The 25,987-nt window shown below is 40.6% G+C and overlaps 5 protein-coding genes across 7 annotated transcripts; 2 read left to right on the top strand and 3 right to left on the bottom strand.

Annotated features, from left to right (window-relative positions):
- Positions 1-927: 927 nt before the first annotated feature.
- On the top strand, positions 928-1,431 carry LOC133716531 (uncharacterized). The gene has a single exon (XM_062143233.1). The coding sequence runs from the start codon at positions 928-930 to the stop codon at positions 1,429-1,431; it is 504 nt and encodes a 167-aa protein (XP_061999217.1).
- Positions 1,432-4,016: 2,585 nt separating this feature from the next.
- LOC133715171 (chaperone protein dnaJ A6-like) lies at positions 4,017-8,765 on the top strand. 2 transcript variants are annotated; one of them, XM_062141560.1, is made up of 8 exons: positions 4,017-4,177; positions 5,319-5,518; positions 6,428-6,581; positions 6,693-6,831; positions 7,308-7,441; positions 7,523-7,665; positions 7,859-8,057; positions 8,147-8,765. In XM_062141560.1, exons 2-8 carry the CDS (start codon positions 5,369-5,371, stop codon positions 8,497-8,499), a joined length of 1,272 nt encoding a protein of 423 aa, XP_061997544.1. In that variant the 5' UTR covers positions 4,017-4,177; positions 5,319-5,368; the 3' UTR covers positions 8,500-8,765. The 2 variants fall into 2 exon arrangements, with proteins under 2 accessions (XP_061997544.1, XP_061997545.1); XM_062141561.1 differs by having other exon boundaries at positions 4,019-4,177; positions 5,348-5,518.
- Positions 8,766-12,651: 3,886 nt separating this feature from the next.
- Positions 12,652-16,226, bottom strand: LOC133713672 (putative disease resistance RPP13-like protein 1). 2 transcript variants are annotated; one of them, XM_062139704.1, is made up of 3 exons: positions 13,683-16,226; positions 13,468-13,558; positions 12,652-13,384 (listed from the first exon to the last, which is right to left on the bottom strand). In XM_062139704.1, exon 1 carries the CDS (start codon positions 15,940-15,942, stop codon positions 14,356-14,358), a length of 1,587 nt encoding a protein of 528 aa, XP_061995688.1. In that variant the 5' UTR covers positions 15,943-16,226; the 3' UTR covers positions 12,652-13,384; positions 13,468-13,558; positions 13,683-14,355. The 2 variants fall into 2 exon arrangements, with proteins under 2 accessions (XP_061995688.1, XP_061995690.1); XM_062139706.1 differs by having other exon boundaries at positions 13,468-13,555.
- Positions 16,227-22,139: 5,913 nt separating this feature from the next.
- Positions 22,140-23,252, bottom strand: LOC133713674 (putative disease resistance protein RGA3). Its single transcript, XM_062139708.1, has one exon. It carries the CDS (start codon positions 23,049-23,051, stop codon positions 22,584-22,586), a length of 468 nt encoding a protein of 155 aa, XP_061995692.1. The 5' UTR covers positions 23,052-23,252; the 3' UTR covers positions 22,140-22,583.
- LOC133713673 (disease resistance protein RPV1-like) lies at positions 23,156-24,419 on the bottom strand. The gene is made up of 2 exons (XM_062139707.1): positions 23,808-24,419; positions 23,156-23,618 (listed from the first exon to the last, which is right to left on the bottom strand). Exons 1-2 carry the CDS (start codon positions 24,314-24,316, stop codon positions 23,156-23,158), a joined length of 972 nt encoding a protein of 323 aa, XP_061995691.1. The 5' UTR covers positions 24,317-24,419.
- Positions 24,420-25,987: the final 1,568 nt, after the last annotated feature.

Raw genomic sequence — 25,987 nt, 5'->3', positions numbered from 1 at the left:
TGTGAGAATTTTGGAGAACTTTTTGAATACTCAAGTTTACTATGATTTAAAAAGATTAAAAAATAATAATAACAATAAATACATATATAAAATAAAATAATAATAAAGAAATTAATTAAAAATTTAAGATGGTGCAATTTGGGTCGTTCATTACACTAAATTTAGATTACTTTCGAGTAATTCGGTTCGGGGTGTTACAAATGGTATCTTTTTGTGTGGATTTATGCTAAACAAAATCTATCTTTTAAAAAAAGTTAGACTATTATCTTATTGATGAATTATGTTATAATATTTAGGGCTAAATACTATTTAGTACCCTGTGGTATGGGCCTAACATCGATTCAGTCCCTCGATTTTCAATTTCATCAAAAACACCCCTGCAATATCAACTTCTCGTCCAATAGGTTCCTCCGTCGGGATTCCGTCAATTTCAGACGTTAAGTTACTGACATGGCGTTCCAACTCACCAAAAGTGGGGCCCACATGGAAGTCAAATTCCCAAAATGTCCCTAGCTCTTTAATATCTTATTTTGACTCCCTCGCAATCTTCTCTCCCTTCTTTTCTTCTCTTCTTCTTCGTTTCTGCTCAGGCTCGGAGACGGCCATAAATTCTATGCTCGTGAAGGTCGCCTTCCAAATCTCGGCTCCGATCTCAGACAATTAGATCGCAAGAAACTCGGAGCTCTCCTTTTGTTTTTTGCAGGAAAAAAACCAGTTACAAGGTCTCTCCCTATCCCAAAATGGCCCAGATCATAATCTTTTTCCGGTGGTTCTTGGCGGCGAGTGGTGGAGACTGGAGAGAAATGAGCATTTGGAGTGATGACGACGACGTCAACCAACCCCAACACCAGACCCAGTTCCAATCCCAAAGAACAAACCAATTCTCGATCACCCAAAAGTCAGCGATGGCGGCAGAGCCAGGTGGTGATGGCCGTGATAGCCATTGCGGCGCTCTTGATCTCCACCGCCACGTGGCTCTCTCTGGCGTTCTCCGGCAGTTCTCTGTCGCTCATGGTGTCCAAGGACATCTCTAGGTTCTGGTACACAAACCCGACAGGTCACCCGTCGGGGCTCCGAATCTCCTTAATAATTTCCGAGTGCTTCCACTTCCGCCTCCGCCTGCCTAAAGTCCTGTGGTTCGTGCTCACGGACGACGACACCATCATCAACGCCGATAACCTCGTCGCAGTTCTGAGCAAATACGACGCGTCGGAGATGGTTTATGTGGGGAGTCCATCGGAGAGTCACTCTGCCAATACGTATTTCAGTCATTCCATGGCTTTTGGCGGTGGGGGTATTGCGATTAGCTATCCTCTGGAGAAAGCTCTCTCTGAAATTCAAGATGAGTGTCTGGAGAGGTACCCGAAACTCTATGGAAGCGATGATCGACTACATGCCTGCATTACTGAGCTTGGGGTTCCTTTTAACTAAAGAGCCTGGCTTTCACCAGGTAGTGCATTCATGCATCACTGAACTTGAATTGCTTAATAAGTTGATGGTAGCATTGGTTAAGTAGTTTTTGGGTTATTCTACACTTGCTTAATTAGTTGATGGATTGTTGTAGCACTGCTTAGTTAGTTGATGAGTTGTTCGAGTATTGCTTCAATAAAGTGGGAGGGTGATTTGGGTGGCTTTGCAGATGAGGTCGCGTTGTGGACTGTTGGTGGGGAGCGGCGAAGGTGGGCTGAGCGGCCGTCTCCTAGCCTGAGCAGAAACGAAGAAGAAGAGAAGAAAAGAAGGGAGAGAAGATCGCAAGGGAGTCAAAATAAGATATTAAAGAGCCAGGGACATTTTGGAAATTTGACTTTCATGTACGTGGGCCTGGTGAGTTGGAACGCCATGTCAGCAGCTTAACGTCTGAAATTGACGGAATCCCGACGGAGGGACCTATTGGACGAGAAGATGATATTGCAGGGGTGTTTTTGATGAAATTGAAAGTCGAGGGACTGAATCGATGTTAGATCCATACCACAGGGTACTAAACAGTATTTAGCCCTAATATTTAACTCCACAAATGTTACTTCATTAGGTTGCAACAGTTCAATCACTCCCCATGCATCCCACTCTACTTCAATACTAGGGCTGGGCATAGGCCGGGTCCGACTAAAATTTTACTGGGCCCGGGCCCAGTCCATTTCTTACGGTTCGGGCCCAAAGCCAGTTTTGGCACAAACAGGGACCTGCCCGTTTCATTTCGGGCCGGGCTTTCGGGCCCAAATACCTGTATTCTACCTTCGCTATATGCCTATATATATATATATATATATATATATATATATATATATATATATATATATATATAGACACACACACTATGCTATACATCCAGATTTCATTCATTTCAACCTGTTGAAGATTTGTATCAAAACACAATATCAAGATGCAAAGTTCAAGCTGCAAATTCAAATATCTAGAAATCAGAATACATAATATCCAAATTCAAATACAAGTCAAGAACAATTGAAGCTACAATTCAGGAGGTGGCCTCTTCCTGAGTCGGAAATGGCAGTCGTTTGCGTCGGAAGAGAGAGAGCAGTATTATGTATAATGGCTATAGTGAGTGAAATTGTAGACTTACACAAACTTGAACATGGTGATCGATTTCACTAGCTTGCTTAAGTTTAGCTGAGATATCTTTCACCAACTGCCCAATATGTGTCATTGTCTTATGCCTGCAGGTAAATTTATTTCAAAAGCCATCCCAAACAAATTATGACCTTTGTCTTTGTTTCAAAAAAAAAAAATCATTGAGAAAGAAAACCACAACACAATCATGTATAGGAAAATCCCAATGTATATGGAGTTGAAAAAGAAAAGAATGATAAAGAAAAATAGAAAGAGGAAAAGGGAAACACGAACAGGTTATCATCGAGTTGAAGGGTGTCTTTAGGGGTGCCGAGGGAATTGACGAGGCGGTAAAAAGAGGAGACGGCGGTTTGCAATTGGAAAATCCCAACGGCCAGTGTGGAGAGAGAGAGAGAGAGAGACAGAGCAGTGTTGGGCGTCTCGACGTTACGGCTATGGCGAAGGTGATGGAGAATGAAGGAGAAGGAGGCGGCCTCTTGGTGCTATTAGGTTCAGATCGGGATTTCATGTAGAAATTAGAAATGAAGGCTGAAGATTAGGTTTAGGTATTTGAGTGAAGAGTAGAATCCTGTGTGTATGATCCTATGATAAGATTTTGAGCCTTATATTAGGACCAATAATACATGAACATCTGTCCCCTTTTATCTATGACGGGCCTGACGAACCTTTTCAACTTTGAAAGACAAGGCCCGGCCCGAACCGTTTCGTAAAAAAAAAAAAAGGGTCTAGCCCGTACGGGTCGGGCTTTGACAGACCGGTCCAGGCTTGTGGGTTTTCGGACTTAAACGCCCAAACTCTATTCAATACGCCTCCATCCCATCTCCCAACAAAGACACAAATCCTACTTTTCTACAAGTCCTTACTTGAAAGTCCCATAAAAGAAACTCCCACACCTCCCAACACATGACTGAACTCTCCATCTTTTTTACAAATAACTGTCAAATTTGAGTTTTACATTACCTTTTGAACTAGGACTCCACCCTTTGTGGTCTTGCACTCGAGCTTGATATCTTAGGAGTACCAAATAACGATCCAAGCCCTTCGAACTCTACTTGCTTCTAGGCTTCTAGCAGCTAAGAGAGGCACTCTATCGAGTGCAAAAATATTTTCATTTCCGTTAAGCTGTTTATTAATTAAATAAAATTAAAATTAAAATACAAGTTATTTTCATTGGTTTAAAACCTGGATGCAAAGTCTTCGAAATAACCCAACATTCTTAATTTTGAGTAGCCATAATTGAATAAGAGCAATGGAGTGATTGGACCATGGGTCAGGTAGGGTGGCTCCTTTCTCCTTTCTTTATTGGCATGTTCCTAGTCAGTAGTTCACTTTCCCTTTCTCAATGGAAACGCTATTTCCACATCAATTTTGGCCACTACCAATCTCCTTTATAAAAACTTAAATTCCCACATCCAGCTCTGGATTTAGCAATCTCTCCTTTCCTTTATAAACCCCCCAACACTGAGATACCCCTTTGGTGAGGAGAGAGACTTGAGCCATTGAGGGAAACCCACTCCCTCTTCTCTCACTCAACCTCGGTCTTCTCTTCTCAAAGACTTAAACTTTCTCTCTGAGAAACCCAGTTCCAAAGGTATTACTCTGTCTCTCAAGCAAATCTTTGTTTCTTGCTCTTGTCTTTCTGATCTGTGCTACTCAGTTCTTGTCAGGTTTTGTAGGGACTTTAATTTTGTAGATTTGTTTATGAATCTTTGTTTTTGCCATAGTGGGTTTTTGTTCTTTGCTTTTAGTTTGCGCAAAGTAATAAACTTTATGTGAGTTATGTAAGTTTTGAGATTGATTGGATAGTCTTCAAAGCCCATTTCTGGTGTGTAACACTGTTTTTGTATAAGATTTATGTTTGATGCTTCTGCTTTGGCATTGATGGTTCTTGGGTTCTTTGTTATCGGGTTTTGTTTTCCTCTGTTAAATTCTGGGTTAAATTTTTGTGGGTGTTTTATTTTTGCAAGTTATGAAATGATGGTGTTTTATCTAATTGCTTAATTTAAGTCCATATGGTTGATTAATAGAATTCCAAGCTTTCAAAATTATACAATTAGTGATTTTATCAAGTGATTGAGAAAATAATCAATTTACTGGTTTAAGCCTTATGGGTTGGGCATTGACAAACAACGGGCAAATTCTTGCTGCGTAGTATAACTAAACCAAATTGTCCTTTCAATGCTTTAGTGGAGGACAGTGCTAGATAAACTCTATATCAGTAGAGCAATTCCCAAGCATATTTTTTTTAACAAATCTATAATATGAAGACTTGAAGAGAACCGGGGCATCAAAAGGGGAAGCATTTTTTTGTTTACATGTAAAGATGAAATTTTTTCCATCATGGAGGTGGATGCACATATTTATGTTTGGCAGATGATTTTTGTGGTTTAGTAGAGTAGAATTTGAAGTTGTCTACAGCTTATTTTGAGGTGCATTGAGAGCTAGAGATATATGTAAATTTGTTTCTGAATTGTTGGGTTAGGATTGCCTTCATTCAGTATTTATTTTTATTGGAATACATACTTCTCTTTGCAATTTGTTTATTTATTGGACATGCATCCTTTGACATCTTGTATACATACATGTGTGCATGTGCAAGCACATCTTTACTTGTGTGCTTTTGTAGTTACTAGTTATCAACCTATTGGTTTTTGCATCCATTACCATTTTCCTTGTTCTGAGTTCATGTACACAAAATAATACTGAACTTTATGTGGACATACTTATGGAAGCCCGCAATTGTCAACTTATGCACTAGCAGTAGTATCGAAGTGCTTCAATCATGTTTCGCCATGCTTCGAGGAACAGTGATAACACCAAGTATTATGAGGTCCTTGGTGTCCCCAAAACTGCGAGTCAAGATGAGCTCAAGAAGGCATATAAGAAAGCTGCTATCAAGAATCATCCTGACAAAGGTGGAGATCCTGAAAAGGTGGGTTTATAGTTTTATACACTCTTCTTTCATGCATTGCCGTGTGGTTTACTACTGGGTTGTGCACTGCTGATGATAAAACTGAAAATATCCTATTAAGTAACCCAGCTTCGCCACAAAGTTGTGGACCAATCAGATTTGCTTCGTTGTCAACTGCTGCAAGGCTTGACATCAAAGTCTTCATAACTGGATGTGACACACTTGCTCTTTTGTATCCTATATTTGTTCTTTCTGACATCTCAATATATAAGATATTGTCTCAAGCTTCAAATTGCTACTTTTTTGAAGTAAAGGAGATTGTTCATTACAAATTCTTTTTGCGGAACAGTCAACTATATACAATGTTTCCAAAATTACTATTATTTCTTGAGATGTAAAATTTTTGGTGATAATAATGAAATACCCTTGATCTTCATGTGAAAAACTTATCAATACTAAAGATTCGAGCCATAGAATTTCTCAATTCTGACACAAGGTACTTATTCGATCTAATAAGTACATTAGATCTAATAGAATTATTTTGCTGTATCCAGCCTAATACCAATCCGACCCATTTCATGTGTTTGTTGACATGGATCTTCGAGATAGTCACCGTTGTCTTTAATTTGGGAAACATCTTTATACAACTAGAACTAAAATATTTTCCTTTCTAAATTTATTATATATGTAGTTTCCAACTCAAGAACATTGTGCACCATATTCTGCCTTTATGAGAGATATGCTATACCATGGTATAGGTATCACCCCCATATATTTGTTGGTCAAACCTTATGTCACTCAAGTCCCCATAGTTTTGCAGTGTCTAGCTATTCAACATGCAACTCTTTAAGAAAAAGTGTGTCTTCAGTTATATATTTTACTTCAGTATTGTATTGTCAATTTACCATATTCGGTTGGGTTTGTGATCAGTTCAAGGAGTTAGGTCAAGCTTATGAAGTTCTTAATGATCCAGAAAAGAGAGAAGTCTATGACCAATATGGTGAAGATGGTCTTAAAGACGGACCAGGACGTGGTGGTCCCTCACATAATCCATTTGATATATTTGAAACGTTTTTGAATCCACGTGAGTGTTAGCTTTGCTGATTTATGCTGATTGGTCTTTTATCTATGAATCCTCCCCCCCAATCTGTTGTCAAAATGTTATGTTATGACAAATGTGGTTTTGATCTTGCAGGTTATCGTTCACATGTAAGAAGGCAGAAACAAGGTGAAGATGTGGTCCATACCTTAAAGGTTTCTTTGGAGGACTTGTATAATGGCACAACAAAGAAACTCTCTCTCTCCAGGAATATTTTGTGTCCCAAATGTAAAGGGTATGTGTCTGTATGCCACACGATTACCTATATATATCTTTGAAGGGAGTTGCATAAAATTCATGTGGTGCTCTTTACTGCTTTTTGTTTTGCACTGATTGCTGAAAGCCAGAACAATCATAATTTTTTGGTGTAACTTACGTTTCAAATTCATAATATCCATTTCCAGGTGTTCTTATATATAAGAATATGGTGATCTCACATTTGTTAGATCTTCTGCATTCTGTGTTCCCAGTTGCACACAGGATACTAGCATATCCAGAACAAGTGCAATCTGTGTTCCCAATATGGCATTGAATGAGACCGTAGTTGCCAACATCTATATATGATAAGTAAGGTAGTTTGGCTGTATATATCAGTCAATGCAAAGTCGCCTCTTATTGAAAAATGTGGATACCGCTTTTTGTGGGAATAGTTCTTTTTGGAAGGATTTTGGCCTAACCATTGGGTTTAACCTCCAGCCCTTGATTCTTCAGGAAAGGCTCAAAGAGCGGAGCAACAGGGAGATGTTACGGATGCCGTGGTACTGGAATGAAGGTTACAACACGGTCAATTGGATTGGGCATGTTTCAACAGATGCAACATCTCTGCCCTGACTGCCGCGGCTCTGGTACTTAAGGACAAGCTTCATCATTCTTATATAACCTTATATTGGTTTTCCCATTCTTAAAGACATGTGTCATCTTTGCAGGTGAGGTAATCAGTGATAGAGATAAATGCCCACCGTGCAAAGGAAACAAGATTAGTCACGAAAAGAAGGTGCTGGATGTGCACATAGAGAAGGGAATGGAGCACGGACAGAAAATTGTCTTTGAGGGACAGGCTGATGAAGCTGTAAGTTAGATTTCAAATTTAGAACTGTGCCTTTTGTACTGCTTGTAGTTACAAACATATTGTTCTTGTCATCACAAGTGGCAACGTTACCGTCTACTATCTCAAATTATTTTTGTAAATTTTTTATGTTCCTTTGAAAGCTCTGTCTCGAGTGGAATTTTTGTATATTTATTTGCTATGTATGGTTTGGCAGCCTGATACAATTACCGGGGATATTGTTATCATAGTGCAACTCAAGGAGCACACCAAGTTCAAGCGGAAGCTTGATGATCTTTACATAGAACACACTCTCAGTTTAACTGAGGCGCTGTGTGGGTTTCAGTTTGTGTTGACTCATCTTGATGGCAGGCCGCTTCTGGTCAAATCAAATCCTGGAGAAGTCATGAAGCCTGGTAATTTTCTTGCTATTTGATAATTACCGCTTGAATTGTTCATTTAGTGATCTTCTAGTTGTTTTCTCATTTAATTTTTCCCAATTCAGGTCAATCCAAAGCAATCAATGATGAGGGCATGCCGCATCACAAAAGGCCATTCATAAAGGGCATTCTTTTCATCCATTTCAACGTAGAATTTCCAGATTCTGGGATTCTTTCCCCTGATCAATGCCGAAATATAGCGACAATACTAACACCCAAGCCAAGCAAGAAGCATTTGACTGACATGGAGCTTGATGAGTGTGAGGAAACCACTATGCATGATGTCAATATTGAGGATGAGATGAGGCGCAAGTCAAAACAACAGTACCGGGAGGCATATGATGATGATGATGATGATGATGATGATGAAGAAGATGATGATGACCCCATGCCACGGGTGCAGTGTGCCCAGCAGTAAGGCAGTTTGTTTTTTATCCACTTTATAGGGCAGTATGGCAGTTGTGGTTAGCTGTTATATTCCTGGTTTCGAGATACTTTTAGGCCTCTAGTATTCATTTTACCCCAATTTTTTTGTGTTCTGGACACTTCTGGTTCTTATACAGAATTTAAAGTTTGTGATGAGCTAAGATGTTAGAATTGATTGGAGTCCAAATGCTTTTGTTTCTTTTCCCTGCTTGTATACCCAATATGATTCAGTCAATGGCAGATTGATTTTAAATTATATATATAGTTGTCCAAGAGTAAATCGTAGTCTTCTGTTTTCTGTGGTAACTGGACTGGTAAGGATTTGGTGTTACTTATTTTGTTATGTCAGAAGAAATAAAACAAGAGTAGGAGGATTTTAGCATCTCTTATATGGTACACAACAGATATTTGTGGTGATTTGAAGGTTTATTTCAGCTGTGGTTTTCGTTCTCATATTTTTGCATGCATACTTCTACTCCTCACTTCTTGGTGTGACACTAGTTTGAAACAAAACAGATACAGACTTGCTTAAACTCAAGGCTAGGATAATTGATGAACCTTTTGGACTCCCGGCTTCATGAATGAAACCAAGCCACTTTTTTCTGATGGTTGGCAAGGTCTGACATCTGGTTGCCTCCACCAAGGCTTCGCTCTTTTGGACCTGCTGTCCTCGTACATTGCCCATTGACGTTGGTATGGCGCATCATATGCAATATCCAAGTGTTTCAGGTCGCATCATATGCAACATCCAAGTGTTTGGCAGCAGTGCTTCTTCTCTATGATGCGACCTGAGACACTTGCATGGTGTGTGAGATGCAATGCCATACCAACGTCAATGGGCAATGTACTTGGACATGTAGGTGACTTCGGGTTGGTAAAATGCGTTCCCGGGCTAGTAATTTCTGATGACTTAAAAGTTCAATCCTTCATTAGTTTTACAAGGCAGCTTTGTCTAGTCAAAATAAGCAAATTGGGAGGGTAACCACTTATGACTTCACATTTGTTTTATTTGGACTCGATCTGAATAAATGGGCAATGCCTCCAACCCAAGGTACAAAAGATTAAACCATGATATACACATTGTCAATGAGTTGTGGCATGTTGATTATTTGGAATAACTAATGACTCTGGCTTGATGATTACAAGCTATGGAGGTTATAGGTTCAAACAAATATATCAGCACTCAAATTTTAGGATATAACAAACACCATGGAAATTTTAGGTTCTGTTTGGACCCAAAATGAGCATTTTGGTTTGACAAAGCGTGTCTTGGAGAAATTGAGCCAATATCAGTGGCTCACATATATATTTTCGATAAGTTCAAAAATATATTATTAAGAGGCTAAATAAGGCCTACCAAACATGGAAATGAAAAATCAACTTTAGCACATTTTCCTACTTTGGCTAGGAGAAAGCGAGCTAGACAAGAAATGAGGGATGGCGGACTAACCATCCGAACTCCAAATGAGTTGAAACTTTCCAGATTAATTCTAGACATCCCATTGATCATTTCTTATGAAGAGTGCCAAAGCTCGTTCGGAGTGGAAAACCTTCAAACAAACAGTCCAATTTTCTGCAGAAGCAAAACTTGGAAACTGGACCTGTAAGAGGTCCAGCAGCATTTCTGGCCCAACCACATGAAAATAAATTCTGAAATTTTACCACAATAATCTACATTCATGGTGGATCATTTCATATGAAGAAATCGAAGGTTGAATCTGAGTTCTTAGTGGAGATAAAAATTGAGGGATAAGGGAGCAGAAAATGACTTAAACCTAACATTCCATTAGTGTTTAAGTGCTTGAACCTAACAATTCCATAAACTCATAAGTGCTCCATAAACTCATAAGTGCTCCATTATGATTTGTTTAAATGCCAAATAGTGTTGCTTGGTAGCCTATAAATAGAGGCTACAACATAGAACAAAAGACTCATTCATACATCAAAACATCTCTAAGATGATCTAAGTTCTCTCTAGAGCAAACCTCTCTAAGAGCAACTCCTTTCCTTCTCTTTCTCTTATATCACACTCTAAGTCCTAGTCTCCTTTGGAGCCGACTATTAGTGCCACCAAACCCTCTGTCAACGTACTTCGGTCCTAGTCTCCTTGGGAGCCGATTGTAGTACCACGACCAAAAACACCACAAAAAACTCATTCATACATCAAAACATCTCTAAGATGATCTAAGTTCTCTCTAGAGCAAACCTCTCTAAGAGCAACTCCTTTCCTTCTCTTTCTCTTATAGGTGATCACACTCTAAGTCCTAGTCTCCTCAGGAGCCGACTATCAGTGCCACCAAACCCTCTGTCAAAATGCTTCGGTCCTAGTCTCCTCGGGAGCCGACTGTAGTACCGCGACCACAACGGTTACGGAACCAGCCAAGCAAGGGTAACGCCCTAGCAACCCAGCCAAGCTAAAGTCACGCTTTAGCAAGTACTTCTCTCTACTTCCCGGTGATTTCGCTCTGCTTAACCTACAACGTTAAGTATCGACTTGGTGACACAAGACAAAGTCCTCCAGCACGAGGCACAAAGAATCCTGCGACGAGGTTGGTGCTCTCCTCGTCTACAGTCGCTCAAAAGAAGTCAGGTCAAGGGACACCCCCAACGACCGCACCCAAACGGTGCTGGCACGCCCGCGCAGAAAAGAGACTGTTGACCAGCTGCAACAAAATTGGAGCCAAACAGGTTCGATCCATAACAAATAGATCAAAACTCAAATTTTAGGATATAACAGACATTGGTAATGTGGTATATTTGCGTTGGGTGGGGGGGGAAGAGATCTGGACCGATATATCGACCAAAAAATATTGTTGTAGTGAATTTTCAAAAAATTTTACATCGAAAAAAAAATTGGAGAAAACTCCTCTCCACATTTGTTTTTTTTTTTTTTGCTCCCTTTAGATATTTAATCATATTTACAAATTTAAACGGGCAGTACTTGTACTTGTAAAATCCAGAGAGCTGATATCGCACTGGCAACAAAAACACATAAACATCACTACTAGCTTGACTCTGAAGCAAGACTATCCAAAAGTTGAAGTAGACTGAAAATTAATATAGATATTAATGGTTGAGTATGCTTTATCTGTATACTCTTTTTTTTTTTTTTTAATGCTGTATACTCAATTTCTTAATTTACTATATGGTTCCACATTGTGTCTACTGCTTATAATCTTTCAATGGAAAAACTGAAGACATACTAGTGTGGACTTGAGCTCAAACTGTTTTAGAAAATCAATACATGCCCCAGATCTTTGTTTTTTTTTTTTTTTTTTTTTTGAAAATAGAGCCAGTACGGCCCTTAAGCCTTAACCATTAATTAAACTAAAGAATACATGGGAGGGACATATTGCCTAAACCCCAAATTACAATAAGCACTAAGAGAATCACTCGAGATAACAATAGGTGTCTCAACTAAGAATATGCATTCTAACATGCACCAATTAGCGAAGAGTGCTCTATAGGCTATTCTATTCGCTTTACAAATATGGTGACATAGTGGAAAGACAATGCTCACGCGGAGCCATAAGTTACTAATACTAGATTCTTTGTTATGATGAAGAAGATTATGATACATAGATTTCTTCGTGGTAGCTGTTGAAGTTATGCTAGATTAGTTAGCTTGAGTTACAAGTTTTTGTGGTACTTAATATACCTCGACTTATTATGATTAGTGTGGCAGGCATTAATCAAGTTGTGAGGATTGAATTGAAAGAGCAACTTTAAAAGCTTTCTAGAAAGTCTTTGATGAAGGACCGAGTCAGTTCAACTAGAACGAACTGAAGAGAGATCAGAAACAGCAGTAAACCAGAAATTGCGTACTAGAAATGTCTAGAGTGCAATTGTATCGTATCCGACCCAAAATTGGCTCTCATCTCTCTGTGATTTTCATTCTGCTTGGAAACTCTAAATATATCCTTGTGTTTGTGTGATTGAGTGGTGGAGATAAAGAACAGTCTGCAAGTTCAGATAAGAAGAGAATGTTGGGATTGATAACAGATTAAGCAGCGATATAGAAAGCCAGAACTGTAAAGCTAATCAAAACAGAGCAATGACAGAAATATAAGAGCAACAAAGAGACACCAAATTTAACGTGGAAATGTTAGAACCACAGATTCTTCCTCCAATCAAGCTTTGATACCATGAAGAAATTGATTTTGATTGATTTGTGCAATTGCAATCTTTACAATATATATAGCAGTATACATGATTACATTTACAGAAAGCATATTAAACTGTAATTACAACAATATGAAGCTGCTCAATCCTAGCCTTGTAACTGATACTAAAATCTAGTCATAACAGATCCTTGACAATAGCAATATCAAGCTGGAGATAAATCAATTAATGGTGGAGACTTGATTGTTGTAACTAAAGCTTCATTGGAGGAAGAATCTGTGGTTCTAACAGGAAACCCTCCAATGTGAAGGGAAAAACCATGGGACAATCTCTGAAGACTGAAGAGCTTCCACTATGAAAATGGATTTACAACCACCAATCTCTCTAGATCACTAGAGGAAAATCTCTCAAAAGAAACACTCTTGGGTACACACTCACAAGAAAGCTGTAAAAGAAGGATTGATTTCTTTCTTCTCTCCTTTTACAAGGAATACTCACGCTCTCTATGCAGCTAAGGCTTCTGGAGGAAAATACATATATCAAAATGACTTCTTCTTTTCACCAGACCCTTCTAGTCTTCTAGGGAGGAGACGAGATAACCAAAACCAATTAACTGCAGCAGCACGCCTTCTTATTAGAGGATTGAAACGTCCCTTTTTATTTCTATATTTTCTTTTCTCCAAGACAGAGTCCAGCTCGGTTTATAATACCAATAATTAGATGTCTAGCATGGGAAGGGAACTCCAACAGAGAAGCTGTGCACAAATAGAAGCAGCAAATCATAAATTGCCTACAAGAGTGAAGAGGTGAGTAAAGCTAATCCACTGAGAGTACTTACAAGTTACAACTCAGACATCAAGACATGGCAATATTGGTCCTGCGAGCAACCTTGGCCTATCAAGAAATTTTGCTCACTTTCCACGAAACTGCTGCATATCAAGAAAGAGGGCAGAAAGAAGACACACTACCCAGCTTTTCGAAGTATCAATTGACAACAACATCAATAGACTGAATTGGCAAGGGCAAAGACCAGAATTGGGATGTGCGACATACCGTAGAAAATGGAAATGGTCTGTTTCTCCTTCATATGGCATGTCGTTGCATGTCAAACCCATCGATCATGAGTTCAAGCGAGTTCAAACAATAGGATCTTACACGCAGAATAAGCAAGCCCTCTGAGACATGGCCAAATTGATCAGAACGCAAGCCCTCTGTCGTTGTCATATCATTACCATATTGATACGTATGTGCTTGATGTGAGCAATCTTGGGCCAATCTTCACCCGTCTCTCTTTGGCACCGTTTCTCAAGCAAAGGACATTCACTGATATATAGACGAGAAAGAGAAGAAGGTAGTCCACTATCTGGCAAGCACTGCAGAGCAGGGGAGCGCCAAATCTGCAAGTCTTGAAGAGAAGAGGGTAGTCCACTATCTGGCAAGCACCGGAGCGTAGGCCAATTAAATATAATCAATTCTCGAAGAGAGTTGAGATGGCCAAACCACTTGACGCCGTCGATGGTCTCACAATTCAGGCGGCAGATCTGGAGATATGTGAGAGTGCTGGGAAACAGCCCCTCCTCCTCCTCCTCCGCAAACCAACCTACTTTTTTGTCGCAGTCAAAATCAAGTGATAAATCTTCAAGAGAGGTGAGTGTTCGAAGACCCTTGTTCAGATTCTGCATACTCTTTGCATTCACTTTTTTACAATCGCGGATGTCAAGTGATTTTAACTTTGACGGGAATCCATCTTCCGGAAAACATTCGAATTCTGGGCAAATCCATACCGTGAAAGACACAAGAGATGGGAGACTGATATCCCGGTAAGATTGGGACAGCATGATATTTTAAGTTCCTCAAGATAAGGAAAAACCCCACCTTCATTATTGTCACCTCCAACATAAGACCAATCTTGCCACCCACTCATATGGAAGAATTTTAAAGCCCGTAGAGATCTAAATGGTTTGTTCACACAAGTAGTTGTCTTGCCGTCACCATAATAGAATTCAGAACCTATGGATACCACTTTCCTTAACCCTTCTATATAAAGCTCTGTGAGGGAAGGTAGCTGTCCCAATGGTGGCAAGGAGATACAATTCTCACAATTGACAAGTTTAAGATAAACAAGAGCAGAGGAAGAATAATATTCTGACCAACCTGGAAACATTTTGCCTCCATAACCTTCAATCGTAAGACTTTCCAGGTTCAGGTGAGGTTGGAGCTTCTCAAGCACTTCTCTTTGTTCTACGGTATTATTGCCTTCTTCACTCCAAGCCCTTCCTCTCCAATCCAATTCCAGTTCCTTAAGAAACTTCTTGTCGCTCAGTATGTAGGCCTCCAAACCCCTGCTATGCACAAGCCCTGATATTCTAAGACTTCCATTCAATTTTTCAAGCTTCTTTAACTCTGGCAAATTATCCAGAGCAGTGTGTTTGTCTAGCACAAACTCTGGTAGCATCTGGAGGTCTTTCAACTTACCCATTTGTGGTGGCATCTTTTGTAACTTTGTCCTTGTAATATCCAGATGGCTCAAGTTGATCAATCTTCCCAAGTTGGCTGGCAGTTGAGTAAGTCCTGGACAGCCTGACAACAACAAAACTTGCAAGTTATACAAAGTACAAATTGTATTAGGTAACTTCTTGATGGGATTCGCAGACAAGTCCAAGTACGTAAGATGTTTGAGATTGTTAATTGAATCAGGCAATTCCTTAATATTGTGCCCATATAACTTGAGCACTCTTAAACATTGTGATTTTGGCAATATATCACATCGTCCTTTGTGCAACTTCCTCCACAGACGTGGTAATGATAGAAAGGTGCGCAAACATTTAGCTTGCTGTAAAGCCTCAAACATCTCTACGCTATCAGCTTCATCATGATAATATACTGACATATCTGAAAAATGACGAATCTTGCTCAAACTGTTGGGTGAATCACTGCCCTCCCACCTAAAACAAAATTCTCTAGATACAAAGCTTGCTAAATCATTGATAAGGTCATGCATGATGAAATAGTGATCGGAACTTGATGAAAGTTGAAAAAATGATCTTGAGATTAGATCATTGAAGTAGTCTTGTCCGACTTCTTCTGCCATTTTGTTTTTTTTATGTTGCAATAGATCTTCAGCCTTCCATAAGTGAATCAACTCTGATTTTTGAAATACATGGTTCTTGGGATATAGTGAACAATAGGCAAAACAACGCTTGAGATGTAGAGGCAGATCTTGATAGCTTAACCATAGAGATGGCAGGATGTCACTCTCATCGGATGAGAACTCCCACATGTCACTGTTCAATATACTTTCCCATTCCTCCATTAACAGTTTAGAACATAAGAGACCCCCAAGGTGTTGAAGGATGTCGACATAATGTGTGCCTCCTCAAACTAGGGTTTAGAGTTGTAATAGGAAAGTGTTCTAGGTATTCAATTGTATTCGGATTACCTTTTGTGTATCTTGTAACTCCCTATATAAGGGCTCTTATTATCAATAATAAACAGACAATTCGCTATGCAATTCCATTCTCCTACAACACGTTATCAGCACGCTCAGAGCAAATAGCCAAGAAAAAACCCTAGCTTCAGAAAAAAAAAAAAAAAAAAAAAAAAAAAACTTTTTCTTCTTTTTCTGCCGCCCCCAACAATTGTCAGAAAAAAAAGAAAAAAAAAAAACTTTTCCTTGCAGCCTCCCACAGCCGGCCAGCCCCATAGCCTTGTAGGCCGGCCTCACCCCGCCCAGTCACAACAGATCTGCAGCCCAGGGCCTGCCCACACGGGCCTAGTCGCCCCCCACCTCTGCGCGCAACCCCCACCCCGCGCCTCTGCATCCCCGCCTGCACCCGCGCGCAGCACCCACCCAGCACCAGGCCTCCGTGCGGTCTTCCACACACGGCCCAGCCCGCGCCTGCCGCCCAGCCCACAGCGTTTTCTTCCGGCCACTAAACCCCGTCCAGATCGGCCTCAATCACCGATCTCGACTTCGACCCAGATTGCCTGCAGCACCGACCCGATCTCGACCCGTCTGCAGCAGCCCACTCCAGCGCCTCGCGCCTACACCTCCGCGCCTCCCCGTCTGCCAGCGCCCCGAGATTGCATCTGCAAACCACCCATCGCTGCAGACCAGAAGAAGAAGACGCAGAAGAGAAAAGAATGGAAAAAGATAGAAAAGAAGAAAAAAAAGGTGACCCGGCCCAAAGAAAAGGATCCCGGCCCAGAAAAAAAAAAGAAACAGGCCCTGCTGCCCAAAAAAAAAAAAAGGGAGAAGGGCAGCCCACCAACTGCCAATTTCCGACCAGATTCCGGCAATCCTAATTTAGCTACACGCCTGCATCAACACGCGCATGTATAAAGAATCGTGAAGCAAACCTTCAAATTGCCAAGTAAGTTTTTACGAATAAAGTTCCTGCATTTTTTGTCTTTTAAATTCCATTATTTGCTGCAGGTTTTGAAATATACGAACATGGATTCGATTAATTGATAAGCAGAATTGTGGGGATTCACGTTTAACGAACTAAGAGCGTTCGTAATTAATGAACTAAGAGTGTTCATGATAAACGAACTAAGAGCGTTCGTATGAACTAAGAGTGTTCATAATGCTTGGACTAAGAGCGTCCGTAAGCATCAAATTGCGACCATATTAAAACATCATTGTTTGGTCTAATCCAAAATATTCTTGGAAATCTATTTCTTGGTAGCATTAAGGCTCGGAAATATTATATTAGTTGTCGTGGAAGTTTTTACTCCGAAACTAATCTATTCTCCTTCGTTTTTAAATGTCGAATGCAAACCTGCAAAAACTCGACTTCACTAAACCAAATTCGAATGACATTGGTTATCACCGATGGGTGATTAACGTCAAGAATCACCTCACTACTAATGAGATTCTGTGGAGTAGAGCTCACAGAATATGAATTAATTGAGAAATCCTCTCGACCTTCCCCGTCTCAACACTATTGGTTGCAAAGCAATATAGGCTTGTGTGCAATGCTAGATGGATTACTAGGTTTCATCAACTTATGTCAGTTACTGAGTAAGTTGACAACATACTCGTGAAAAACCATAATTCAAAGGCCCGTTGGAACTAAGAGCGTTCACGAGGCGAATTATAATAGCGCACCGAAAGAAGGGCGCAAGGAGCGGCACCCTAAAAGTTAGGGGACAACAAAATGGACGTGTGGGTCCATACAACCGCCCTACAAAGGAAGGAAAACCGTGAGATACGCGGACACGTGGCAACTTTGGCCAACGTGGGAGAGGCAAAACTGGCGCCGCCGGTAGTGGTGGTACCACCACCAACATCCCTAGAAGATGTCCAAATGCACAAGGTACATCTCAATTAATGGGTAAGGTAATGCTATGGATGTGGATCTTCAGAGCATTGGTTTAAGCGCTAGAATGCGACTGGAAAAACAAAGCTGCACAATACAAGGTATATAAAAGATATGAGAGAGCATGAGGCTCATCTCGCAGCTGAAGGAGATGATGGAGATGACAATGACATCAATCTCATCATTACGGACTTCAAATCTGGCGAGGAAAACAACAATGTTGATGCCGCAGATTTTGATTAAATAGTCTTTCATTTTCCAAGAATTATGTAATGGCAATTGTGCCTTAATGAATAAATGACATTTGGTTTTAACTCTTTCTCACTAGGCGTACTCAATTAAACATGATGTCTAGGAATCTAAGTTGAGATTAGTGGTACTTAAGCGAGCCTCGCTCCACCGACCTCTCCTCTTACTTTCCTGGTCATATTTAATTGGAATTACCAAAAGGATTGAGTGACTACAATTTGTCTACATTTCATTTTATTTGGATTAGATTTGGTCAAGAAACTTTGATATAATCGTTGGCTATTATTAATAAAGTGTCGATTCTTTTAATTTCGAGCTTTATTCATTTAGGTATGTTTCCCAGAGAGCTAGAATGCCTCGCGGATAGTGCTGCTATGCACATCATACCTTGACATAGGCAATTATTCCTTGGGATGATGCCTACTCAATCTTCTGTGACTACGATGGTAGGGCCATCACAATTGATTCATGGTCAAGGACCAGCTCATTGCCAAAATGGCACATTGATTTATGTAACTGAAGCTCTCTATGCTCCTAGGGCCGGAGGTCCCCCTTTTGAGCTTTCAAGATATTAGAGCCAACGGTTTTCATGTGGAAACACATGGCGAGAATGTACATAAGTTCCTTTGCATTATCTCTAATGACTACGAGTATTAGAGAAGCTCATGTGTTGCTCCAATGAGTTATATGTAATCACTATTCGAGTAATTGAGTCCAATAACGTCATAAGAGATGATTTTTGGGACATCGACACATATAGGCTTTGGCATGACCAATTGGGACATCCAGGTCATGATATGATGATCCGTTTATTAAAGACTTCACACGGACATCCATTCTTTCGAGTGAAAAGAAGTATGAATCAAAAGTTGATTCAAGGAGAAGGGTAATGCCGTCACCCCCTACGGCAAGAGCTTGGCATTGACGCCAAAAGTGGCAATGTGCCACCCCTCTCCACTTCTCAAGTCAATTGTGATTTAGTGGCTTAACCAAAATCCTCATTGGTTGCTTCTAAGGCCCATCACTCGTTTCCCAAAGCCTGCTCTTTAAGGATCGAGACCATCCTATGCAAAGGACACATGTGTTCTCAGAGAATCCAAAGGGATTATGTGGATAGACTCAACCAACTTGCTGACTACTTAGATGTTTAATGTTGTTAGTTGATATGCGGACACACTGGTCATGTGTCGCACTATCGTCCACTCGTAATGCTGCTTAAGATGAACTCCTAGCCCAAATCATATGGCTACGGGTTCACTACCCGGATCATCCTGTTCAGTCAATTCGACTTGACAATGCTAGAGAGTTTACATTGAAAATTTTTCGATGACTATTGCATATCATTGGGTATTGATATCAAGTATCATATTCCCATGTACAGACCCAATTGGTCTCGCGGAAAAGCCACCGTTAAACGACCACGATGGTAGCCCGGACATTGGTAATGCGCATCAATATTTCCGCTTGGGTTATGCAATATCGCATGCAGCTATGCTAATTCGTCTACGACTCATAGCAGCCACTCAACTTTTATTTGCGTTACAGCTAGTGACTGGGTTCGAGTCTAATATCTCGTACTTATGCATATTTGAGTGTGCGGTTCATGTGCCAATTGCGCCGCCACAACGCATCAACATGAGTCATTGCAACGAATGCATATATATATTTGTGTTGGACATGAGTCTCCAAACTATAAGTCCGCTATGTAGAACCCTTGACAGGCGATCTCCTTTTTCACTGGATTTGCGGATTGTCACTTTGATGAGACAGTCTTCCCATCGTTAGGGGGAGATTAGAACGTCAACGTTCAACAGGAACGACAGGAATTGTCGTGGTCTGTCCCCACTATGTCTCATCTTGATCCCCTAAAAGTGACTAGATCACATATACCTGCTGCAAACATGTCTGCAATGATTGATGTCCCCACAGGAGGACATGGTGCCACCCAGAGGAGATGGGTACAGCACCACTACCATGGATGGTGGTATGGTGACGCCACAAGGTGGCATAATGGCGTCATAGGCCATGGGTTTCGCTAGAGAGTGTAGGAAACCCATAGCTTAGATGGATTCTCGCCCTAAGAAGAGAGCGAGTTTGGCACAACTTTATTCATTGATCATTGATACTCAAAATCCGTCTCATGAGAATATTCTGGATTGTGGTTATGTCCAAGAGACATCGTTGGGGGACGCCTCAATGTTAGAACCAATTCCTGAGAATATAGAGATCTCTGCAAACTACACTAGTGTACATGAGGACGTGGAATTATTGAGACCAATGACATCGAACCTTACTCCGTTGAAGGAATACCAACGTAGAGAAAATTGGCCTAAATGGAAAGATGCGATCCAGGTTGAATTGGATTCACTAACGAAGAGGAAGGATTTCGGGTCTGAGATGCCAACACCTCCTAACGTAAAACTTGTTGACATTAATAGGTCTTCGTTAGATAGCGTGACGAGAAAAAGAGATGGTAATCTCACCTTATGGCGCAAGGTTTCTCACAAAACGCCCTGGAATCGACTACGAGAAGACATATTCTCTCGTAATGGATGTCATTGCACTCCACTACCTTGTCAGTTTGGTAGTTTCCAAATAACTGAACATGCAGCTTACAAATGTGGTCACTACGTATCTTTATGGGGATCTAGATACGGAATATAATGAAGGTTCTTGTGGACTTCATTTACCCAAATCAAGTGGCTTTTGACCACGGAGCGCGTTTGCAATGAGGGTGAAACGCTCACTAAAGTGACTACTTGATTGGGAAAGGATATGATGAACTATGCCCCTGCGTTTTCATAACAAGTTCTGGATTTGCAATTGTCACGGTTTATGTTAATAAACATGATTGGAACCCTTGAGAGTTAAGGGAAACCGCTGAACACCTGAAATCCGAGTTTGAGAGGATGGACCTTGGGAGAACACGGTTTTGTATACCGTGTCAATAGATGCTTAGGCATTTTGATAAAGTCAAAGATGCACTTCCATGGTCGTCCGTAGTCTTGACCCTAAAAGGGATCCGTTTCGTCCCAGGGATGATGACAAAGACGTGTTAATAGCAGAAGTGCTTACTTATGTACAATAGGCGCATTATTGTACTTAGCACAATATAAGACCGGACACCTCAATTATTATGAACTTGTTGGTTAGATATAGCCCCGCGCTAACGCAATGCCATTGGATTGGCATAAAGACAATCCTTCGATACTTGAGAGGTACGATTGATATGGGCTTGTTCTATCCCTACAGAGAGAAAAGAAATAATGGAAGTGTGGGATCGGACTCCACAAGGCAAAACGCCACCTTCCGTGCTCCTCCTCCCCTCCATCAAAATGACAACGATGTCTTGATGGGTTTTGCTGATGCAGGGTATCTCTCTGACCCTCACAAAGGTCGCTCCCAAACGGGTTATGTCTTTACCATGGGAAGCACAGCGATATCTTAGAGGTCTACAAAGCAGACCCTTGTTGCTACTTCCTCAAATCATGTAGAGATTATCGCTCTACATGAAGCCGTGCGAGAATGCATATGGCTAAGGTCTGTAGTTAGACATATTCGAGGAACTTGTGGTTTGAAGTCTACCACAGATGAACCTACTTGCATTTATGAAGATAATGCAACTTGTATTGAGCAAATGAAATTAGGTTTCATCAAGGGCAACAACACCAAGCATATATCGCCTAAGTTCTTTTACAATCAGCAACAACATTGATCACTTCTAAATATTGAAGTGAATCAAATCCGATATGAGGATAATGTAGCGGACTTATTTACTAAGTCGTTACCAAAATCCACCTTCGAGAAACAAGTGAAGAGCATCGGATTGAGAAAGTTATCCGAACTCCCATGATTGTAGCAATCAGGGGGAGATGTCGACATCAGGGGGAACATGATGTCTACATGTTCGATCTCGAAGAGTGAAGGATGTGTTGTGCTCTTTTTGTCCTTCGACCAGGGTTATTTTTGTCCCACCGGGTTTTTGTTACCTGGCAAGGTTTTTAACGAGGCAACGATCAAAGCGTCATCACCAAGTTTGAGCGGCACAAGGGGGAGTGTTGAAGGATGTCGACATAATGTGTGCCTCCTCAAACTAGGGTTTAGAGTTGTAATAGGAAAGTGTTCTAGATATTCAATTGTATTCGGATTACCTTTTGTGTACCTTGTAACTCCCTATATAAGGGCTCCTATTATCAATAATAAACAGACAATTCGCTCTGCAATTCCATTCTCCTACAACACATCGGATGAGAACTCCCACATGTCACTGTTCAATATACTTTCCCATTCCTCCATTAACAGTTTAGAACATAAGAGACCCCCAAGGGACTTAATAGCCAAAGGAAGACCATTGCACTTCTGAACAATTTGTCTACCGATTTCTTCAAGATGTGTGTGTGCGTGCACCAACAACTGCATTTTTGAAGGCATGATTTTTAAATAATGACCAACTATCTTGCTCGGACATTGGCATGAGACGGTGAGCTTCAAGGTTACCCATCATACGTGCAACATTTTCATCACGTGTTGTTACAATAATCTTGCTTCCATGTGCTCCACACTCAAGGAGACGCTTTAAGAATTCCAACTGGTTATAATTCTTGTTCCAGATGTCATCAAGAACAGAGAAGAACCTTTTCCCCCTCAAAGTTGCCTGCAAGTTTGATAGAAGCAGATCAAGGTTTGTGCTTTGGCAAGCTTCTGAGGTGAGGGACTCATAAATGTGTTGCGAGATCCTAAAAACATCAAATTCTTTTGAAACGCAAACCCATGCTTGGAGTTGAAAATGTTGCTTGACTCTAACATCGTTGTATAGAAACTGGGCAAGGGTGGTCTTTCCGATCCCACCCATACCCACAATAGGAATCACACCTATTTTATTGCCAGTCTCATCATCTGATAGCAATAATTTAACCAATGTTTCTTTCTCTTCATCTCTTCCATACACAGACTTTTCTACCAAAGAAGTTGACGGTAGTGTTTGTGATAATCTGTGTCCATGGCGGTTACTTCCGAATCCAGGACATCTTTTGTCTGCTTCGAAATGTTTTCTAGTCTTTCAAGAACTTCCTCTACCCTGGAGTATATTAAAGTTGAGTCAAAAGCATGAGATGGAGTAGAGATGAGCTCTTGTACCTTTCTCGTGCTACTGCCATATTCGTGTTCTATCTTTTGCCTCAACGCTTCTGTTTTGATCTCCTGCAACAGGTCCTCAGCCTCATAGACAGCCTCTTTAAGCTTATGGAGCCATGGCTTCACAGTCGTTTGGAATTTCAGTTGCTTCCCCTCGGCGTCATCAAGAACAGGGTTAACAGATAACAACTTATCCTCTAATTCCTTCTGGACATCGCTTAGGGGCACACGACCTAGTTTGTCTTGAATCACTCTAACAATATTTTGGATAAACTTTGACTCGTGCCTACAAATTGCAATTAAAACAAAAATGTATCATACAAGCTAGCTCGCTATGAGTCTATCAAGCTAGCCAACTATGAGTCTATCAATTTCAAAGAATTAGATATGCAGATAAAATCAACTAAGTACATGACATGTATATACAGTTGTTAGTAATTACTCAATGCTTTAGTTATGATCTGAATTTACATACCCGTCAGCTTCATTTTGTAAATTCATTCCTGCTAGATCTGCAACTTCTCTAAGTGCTGTCCTCCATCTTCTCACTTTACTAAACGATTGAGTTTTCTGGTGTTCAGTAAATGCTTTTGCAACACTTCCAGTCTGCTTCCTCAGATGGGATGGATCAACGTCGTAGAAGACTGGTAAAACGAAATGATTGGAGGTCCTCTTGCGTTCAAGGATCATGTCAAGCTCGTCGAGGCACCATTTGGAAGAGGTGTAGTCTTTCGAAAACACAATCACAGAACTTTGTGACTGTCGAATGGCATTCTCAGGCTCTTCCTTGATATTTTTCCCTTTCTCGAGTCCGCCATCCCGGAAAGTTCGAAATCCGGCGTTGACAAGGGACGCGTGGAGGTGATCAGTGAAGTTCTTTCGGGTGTCTTCACCTCTGAAGCTCAAGAACACGTGATAGTTAAAGGGATAAGGAGAGGTTGTATATTTAGAAAGGGAGGCCTTGTGAACTGGGAACAGAGCCATGGATGAACCAACAAAACTCTGCTCGGGGAAATCTCAAAATTTCCGTGGTTTCTCAGTTGAGTGGGAATTTAGTTCCAAGTTCCTACTAGTGTTGAAAGATACACGCCCCTTTCTTTCTCTTTTACTTTCTCCTTTAGTACTTTTCCTTTTGGTGGGACGCCCATTTCTCTTCCTTTCACTTTCCAGTACGTCCAAGTAATAATGCATTTGCAGCTAGAAAGATATGATCACCAACTATTTACGTTCTAGGAATATAATCAACTCTTTATTTAACCCGAATTTCTGTTCAGGCTTTTCGAAATTTCGTTTTATTTCACAAGTTGTTGAATGGGTTGTCATTAGTGATGGAATAATTAGTTTGCCAAAAGAGAAAAAGTGACGGAAAGATTAACGTATAAGCAGTAGAAATTTACCAATAAAAAGCCAGCATTTGCAAATGTAGGCATGTATAATATAATTGACTAATTGTATTTGGATCACCTCATAATCATCAATGTATAATATATCAGTACATGTAAATGGAAGTAGAAATGCAATATTCGTATCCACGTACATTGTCTGTTGACTACATGTATGAAGAAACAAAGCACATTGTGATGAGAAATCTTAATGGCAATCAAACATCCAAATTAAATTATTGAGAAAAAATGACAGGGAATCACTAAAATTCTTGCAAGTGTGTTCAAGAACACATGATATTTAGATGAAGAAAGGGACATTTTGGAAGAGGAGGCTTTTTGAGCTATAAGAGCAAGTGCACCGGTTCATGAATGACCGGGCAAAACCATGGAATGATGATGTGGTGACCAGTCAAATGTCAAATCTCCCTTCCACCGGTGTAAATTCAACCAGGCAAACTCTGCCTTTCTTTGACCAAGGGCAAGAATAATTCCATGCCGTTGCCTTTTTTCTTGCCCAGGCTTGGGCGGCTGCAAGGTTGGAGAGAAGCACCTCGTGGCTGACGTCAGAGGTACTGCGCAGAGACAGACGCGGAAGAGAGAGGGCGTGTTCTCCACGGACGAATGGGGGAGCGCAGTTGATGGTTGCGTGTGAATCAGTTTTTTGTCGCGTAGCGACAATTAAGTCTGATAGTGGCACACGTGGCAACTAGCCGTTGGCTGCTTTGGGAATTTGAACCCAACAGTCAAGAAATCTGGGCCGACCAAATCAACAGCAAAAATGGATCTGACGGCTAGGAATTAATATGAATCTAATATAGGTAACGGTAAGAAAACGGGCAGAAAAAAATATGTAAAAAATTCTAAAAATCATACCAAAAATTTCTCTATAAATACCTACAATTTTTTCTAACATCTCACACCCAAAATACTAGAGTTCATAGTTACACCTTCCTCCTCTTCATATAGCTCTCATCATCCATATTTTTCATTATCCACTATGGCCGAACAAAGGGGAAACACTCGTCCAGTGGCCGGACAAGAGGGAGATCAAAGTGAAGATACCCAAGATAAAAGGAGATGGACGGATGAGGAAGATGTTCAATTGTGCAAGTCTTGGAAAGTTGTAAGCCAATTAATGTCCGGCTGTGGGCACAAATCAGAAAAAAAATGAATTATGGTTGCGCGTGAAGCGCCACTTTGACGCAAATTGGCCCAAGAGCCGATCAGCCCAATCTTTGCAGGGAAGGTGGAAAGTACACAAGATTGAACT

Source organism: Rosa rugosa, chromosome 6 (genome assembly GCF_958449725.1).
Source record: "Rosa rugosa chromosome 6, drRosRugo1.1, whole genome shotgun sequence".
NCBI classification, from domain to species: domain Eukaryota; kingdom Viridiplantae; phylum Streptophyta; class Magnoliopsida; order Rosales; family Rosaceae; genus Rosa; species Rosa rugosa.
The sequence above is the reverse complement of the archived record's forward strand: the minus strand, read 5'-3'. Positions and strand labels throughout refer to the sequence as shown.

What these genes read in the sequence shown, in the direction of transcription:
- LOC133713673 (XM_062139707.1), bottom strand. Translation starts at nt 24,316, where the DNA reads ATGGCTCTGTTCCCAGTTCACAAGGCCTCCCTTTCTAAATATACAACC. An exon ending in TTACAAAATGAAGCTGACGG is followed by an intron (nt 23,619 to 23,807) that starts GTATGTAAATTC and finishes TGCAATTTGTAG; the next exon opens with GCACGAGTCAAAGTTTATCC.
- LOC133715171 (XM_062141560.1), top strand. Translation starts at nt 5,369, where the DNA reads ATGTTTCGCCATGCTTCGAGGAACAGTGATAACACCAAGTATTATGAG. An exon ending in AAGGTGGAGATCCTGAAAAG is followed by an intron (nt 5,519 to 6,427) that starts GTGGGTTTATAG and finishes GTTTGTGATCAG; the next exon opens with TTCAAGGAGTTAGGTCAAGC. An exon ending in TGGAGAAGTCATGAAGCCTG is followed by an intron (nt 8,058 to 8,146) that starts GTAATTTTCTTG and finishes TTCCCAATTCAG; the next exon opens with GTCAATCCAAAGCAATCAAT.
- LOC133716531 (XM_062143233.1), top strand. Translation starts at nt 928, where the DNA reads ATGGCCGTGATAGCCATTGCGGCGCTCTTGATCTCCACCGCCACGTGG.
- LOC133713672 (XM_062139704.1), bottom strand. Translation starts at nt 15,942, where the DNA reads ATGGAGGAATGGGAAAGTATATTGAACAGTGACATGTGGGAGTTCTCA.
- LOC133713674 (XM_062139708.1), bottom strand. Translation starts at nt 23,051, where the DNA reads ATGGGTGGGATCGGAAAGACCACCCTTGCCCAGTTTCTATACAACGAT.